This window comes from Parus major, chromosome 7 (assembly GCF_001522545.3).
Source record: "Parus major isolate Abel chromosome 7, Parus_major1.1, whole genome shotgun sequence".
Lineage (NCBI taxonomy): Eukaryota > Metazoa > Chordata > Aves > Passeriformes > Paridae > Parus > Parus major.
Window position 1 is genome coordinate 36,310,707 of NC_031776.1, and position 4,469 is coordinate 36,315,175.

The window sequence follows — 4,469 nt, forward strand, 5'->3', positions numbered from 1 at the left end:
AACCTGAATTTATTGAACAAAAATGTCTCCAAGCCTGAACTTATTGAGCAAAAATGGCACCAAACATGAACTTACTGAGTGAAAATATCACCAAACCTGAATTTATTGAACAAAAATGTCACCAAACATAAACTTATTGAGTGAAAATATCACCCAAACTGAGCATAGTGAAGAAAAATGTCACCAATTCTCAGCCTGTTGAATAAAAATGCCACCAAACCTGAACTTATTGAACAAAAACGTCACGAAACCTGAATTTATTGAACAAAAATGTCACCAAACCTGAATTTATTGAACAAAAATATCTCCAAACCTGAACCTTCTGAATGAAAAGGTCACCAAACCTGAACTTATTGAACAACAAGTCACAAAACCTGAACTTACTAAGTGAAAATGTGACCAAACCTGAATTTATTGAACAAAAATGTCACCAAACCTGAATTTATTGAACAAAAACGTCACCACACTTGACTGTCTCAGGGCTGGGCAGAGATTTACCCATTGAGCAGTTTGTTTGTCCTCAGCTGGGTGTTGGATTGGAAAAAATTCCCTTTTTTTTGCCCTGGCATTCCATATCCATTCCCAAAAAGCTGCTGCCAGGCCAGGAAAGGAAGTGATTGCATGACAGTGAAAGAAATGTCCCCAGAAAAAAGAGATGATTCAATAAATGGTTATTTTAGTGGCCATTGGATTTAATTCCCAGCTCTTGGATCTCCTTTTCCACAGCCTGAGGACACAAAGATATTTCTAATTTGTTTCAGCATAATCTGGGGTGAGTGGAGAATAATAAATAACATTTTAAAAGCTTCTGCTGAGGCTTTTCCACACTTTAAATGAGCATTAATGGCTCAGGCACATCAAAGGCTTCATTAACACTGATATTTGGAACGTTTAAAAACATGAAATCCTAAAAAAAAAAAGCTGATGTAGCATTTAAAAAATAATATCCCAGCCAGATACTTGAGCTGCTGGAATAGCAGAGCACAGAAAAGCTTCTGTGCCAGAAAAATACACTTAGCCCTAATATTTTCATCTTATTTCACGTACAAATCATGCAACAAAGTCAACTCAGTTCTTTTAAATTGTATTTTTTATTCAGGGTAGGCAACAATCTTCATTATTTTCAAGGGCAGGAGGGAAGAAAATGACACAAAATAGAATTGAAATATGCCAGCAGCAGAGGCATTTTAAAATTCAGAATTTAGGATTTTATTTGCTATATATTTAGATTTAATTATGCATTTTATATACTTCTATTTCTGCATGTGTCAATTTTTTTTTTTAAATCACTGAATTTTTTACAACATCCCTTCCTCCAAAACCAGATTTAAAATAGTTCACTCCACAAAGTCTTGTGGCACTAAAAAAAAATTGATTTGTATTAAAGGACTGAAAGGAGATTTTTTTCCCCTTCAGGACTAAAGATTTCCAGATTGAAGAGATTTGATCTTATTCCTTGTGGCAGGTAATCAATGAAAACCAAACCAAAACACCCAAAAATATAAACAAACCAATTTTAATGTTAAAATAGAACTGCTGGAAATTCTGAATCACTTAAGAAGTCTCACTAATTGAGGATTAATTCCAAATTTAAAAGATGTTATCACTCAAAAATTCAGCAAATACTTTTGGCCACTACAGAATCACTCAAATTCCATTTATGTTGCACTCAGGCTAAACTGATTCCAAATGATTTTGTGTTTTGATCCTTATTTTTTCCCTTTTCTCTCCCATTCTTCCTAACAACCAAACACAGACAAACATCATAAAAAGCCCCTGGTCCTTGCCAGGTATTTTTCTGCACAAAAATTATTTCACTTTCTCCTCCTGGCACAGTCACTTCCCCAAATTTATGCCAGCTCATTAAATATGAAGAACTTGGGTGTGCTGTTGAAAACTCCAGGAAAAAGCTGGAATGTGCTCAGCACATACAAATTGCTCTGCTCCAAATCCCATTGGAATGTTTCTTTCCAAGGATTTCCAAGCCAACTCCATGAATTTGGGGGATTGAGCATTTGGAGATGTGTTCTCTGGGATATTTTCCTCCTCACAGCAGCACAGAATTCCCTGGAATTCCCACAGAATTCCCTGAGGTTCAGCTTACCCATTGGGAGTGCTTCCAACTTTGTCACAAATATCCATGATGAGCCCCCAGTCCTCACTGGTGTTGTATTCATTTGTAGCTTTTTCTGGAAAGGAAAAAAAAAATAAGATTTATCAAGTGTTTTATTTATTCAGTTCAGATTCTGTCAATAGAATGTATCCTTAATTAATATTTCATGGATTTGTGGAATTATTTAAAGCTCATCTTGCTCCAGTGGGCAGGGACACTCATTCTATAGATTAATTAATAAGGTTTAATAGTATTTATTTGTGCTTTTCAGTTTTTTATTAGGCAGGTTATTTAAATCCCATGTAAATATTGCAGTTTGAGTTATTAAACAGCAAATTAAATATTTTATTGCATTTGCTGCTTCAGGATTAAGTTTTAACCAACTAAATTCTCAACTTTAAACCAACCCAAATCTAACCAACTAAAATCTTTCTGCTCAGCAGAAAGATTTCCACAGAGGGAACACAAACACAGCACCCACCAATGTTCCAAATCCCTTTTGTTACAGACAATTGAAATTAAAAGATGGAAATTTAGAATTAAATTAAAATGGAAATTTAGAATTAAATTAAAACGGAAATTTAGAATTAAATTAAAATGGAAATTTAGAATTAAATTAAAATAGAAATTTAGAATTACATTAAAATGGAAATTTAGAATTAAATTAAAATAGAAATTTAGAATTANTCCTGCACATCCCTGGGTGCTGAAGGTCAGTGCTGAGCTCCAGGATGGAGCCAGGCTAACAGGAACACAGGGAGCACCTGGAGTCCTATTTTTCCCCAGAAATCCAGAATCACAGGAGCTGTGAACTCATTTTGCTTCCCAGCAATTTTATTACTTTCCTTAATTGCTTTGCTCAGCCTCTGATGATTGCAGGAGCTGAAAACTCCTTTTTAACCCATTAACCAGCTCTGTCTCCAACTGGAGCAGTAATTAGGGAAAAGCTGGTCCTTTTCCCAATTCCTCACATCCACATTTAGATCCCAGCAGCTTCTTGACCCCAACCTTTCTTTTCCAGGCTCTTTTTCCCAGTTATTTTCTCATTCAACATTCCCAGAATCTCGAAAAACTAAAAAGGATTGTCTGTAACTTTGTGTTTTTCCTTGTAAAAATGTGATTTCACTTCCTCATCATTTTCCCTTTCACTTCAGCCCAGGAATTTCCTTCAAGCCTAATAAAAACTCTCTTCAAGGAAAGCTGCACTTATCATGATCAAATTAATGGAGCTTAGGAACACAGATTTTAATTAAAATTGCTCATGCAAGTTTGTAAAAATCTGAAGGATTATCAGCTGTCAATTCTTGTATGTAATAATAATAATAATAATGTAAATCTTGTAATGTAATAATACAGATTATTTTTTTCAGAGTGAAAAATACACAAATTTCATTGAAAACACAGCACCAAAAACTAGAAAATGTGCATTAACCACAACATGAATTTGGAGAAGTCACCAAAACAATCTTTCCCCAGGACTGAAGGTTCTAAAACAATTACCTTGTTTATTATAGCTCGAGCTTCAGTGGCAAAATCCCGGGAACACACTTCCAAGTGGAATATTTTCCCACAGTTTGAGACACAGGCTCCTAAAAGCTGACAGCAGAAAGACAATTGGGAAAATGTGGGGGAAAAAGTGTAAATAATAATAAAAAAAAAAGGTGTAAATAATCCAAAATAAAAGGTAAATTTATTGAGGGTAACTCAGGTATTAATTAATTGATCAGTGAATATTGAATTGCTGCATTCCATGAGGTTTTTAGGGGAAATTTGGGGATTTACTCACTGTGAGAGCTTGCAAAGCCACGTGGGGAACTTTGTGATTCATTCTCTTCATGATGGCTTTAAGGCAATCCTTGGCTCTGCAAAGGAACAAGAAAATTAAGGATAAATGGGAGTGAGGAATGAGCCCAAACCTCCAGCAGAACTGAGCCTGTTGAGCAAAAATGGCACCAAAACTGAGCCCAGTGAACAAAAATGGCACCAAACCTGAACTTATTGAGTGAAAATATTGCCAAAACTGAACTTATTGAGTGAAAATATCACCAAAACTGAGCATAGTGAAGAAAAATGGCACCAAACCTGAACTTACTGAGTAAAAATGTCACCAAACCTGAGCCTATTGAAAAAAAAGTCTCCAAACCTGAACTTATTGAGTGAAAATGTCACCAAACCTGAGTTTATTGAGCAAAAATGCCACCAAACCTGAACTTACTGAGTGAAAATATCACCAAACCTGAACTTATTGAGCAAAAATGTCACCAAACCTGAATTTATTGAACAAAAATGTCTCCAAGCCTGAACTTATTGAGCAAAAATGGCACCAAACATGAACTTACTGAGTGAAAATATCACC

The 4,469-nt window shown here is 35.2% G+C and overlaps 1 protein-coding gene across 2 annotated transcripts in view; it reads right to left on the reverse strand.

Annotated features, from left to right (window-relative positions):
- Nucleotides 1-3,988, reverse strand: part of STAM2 (signal transducing adaptor molecule 2) — a 17,032-nt gene extending 13,044 nt beyond the window's left edge. For both annotated transcript variants that reach the window (XM_033516078.1, XM_015635353.2), the window contains exons 1-2: nucleotides 3,900-3,988; nucleotides 3,614-3,709 (exon numbers count right to left, since the gene is read on the reverse strand). In XM_033516078.1, coding sequence (XP_033371969.1) covers nucleotides 3,614-3,709; nucleotides 3,900-3,950 — 147 coding nt within the window. In that variant the 5' untranslated portion in view covers nucleotides 3,951-3,988. The remainder of the gene's footprint in view (nucleotides 1-3,613; nucleotides 3,710-3,899) is intronic.
- Nucleotides 3,989-4,469: the final 481 nt, after the last annotated feature.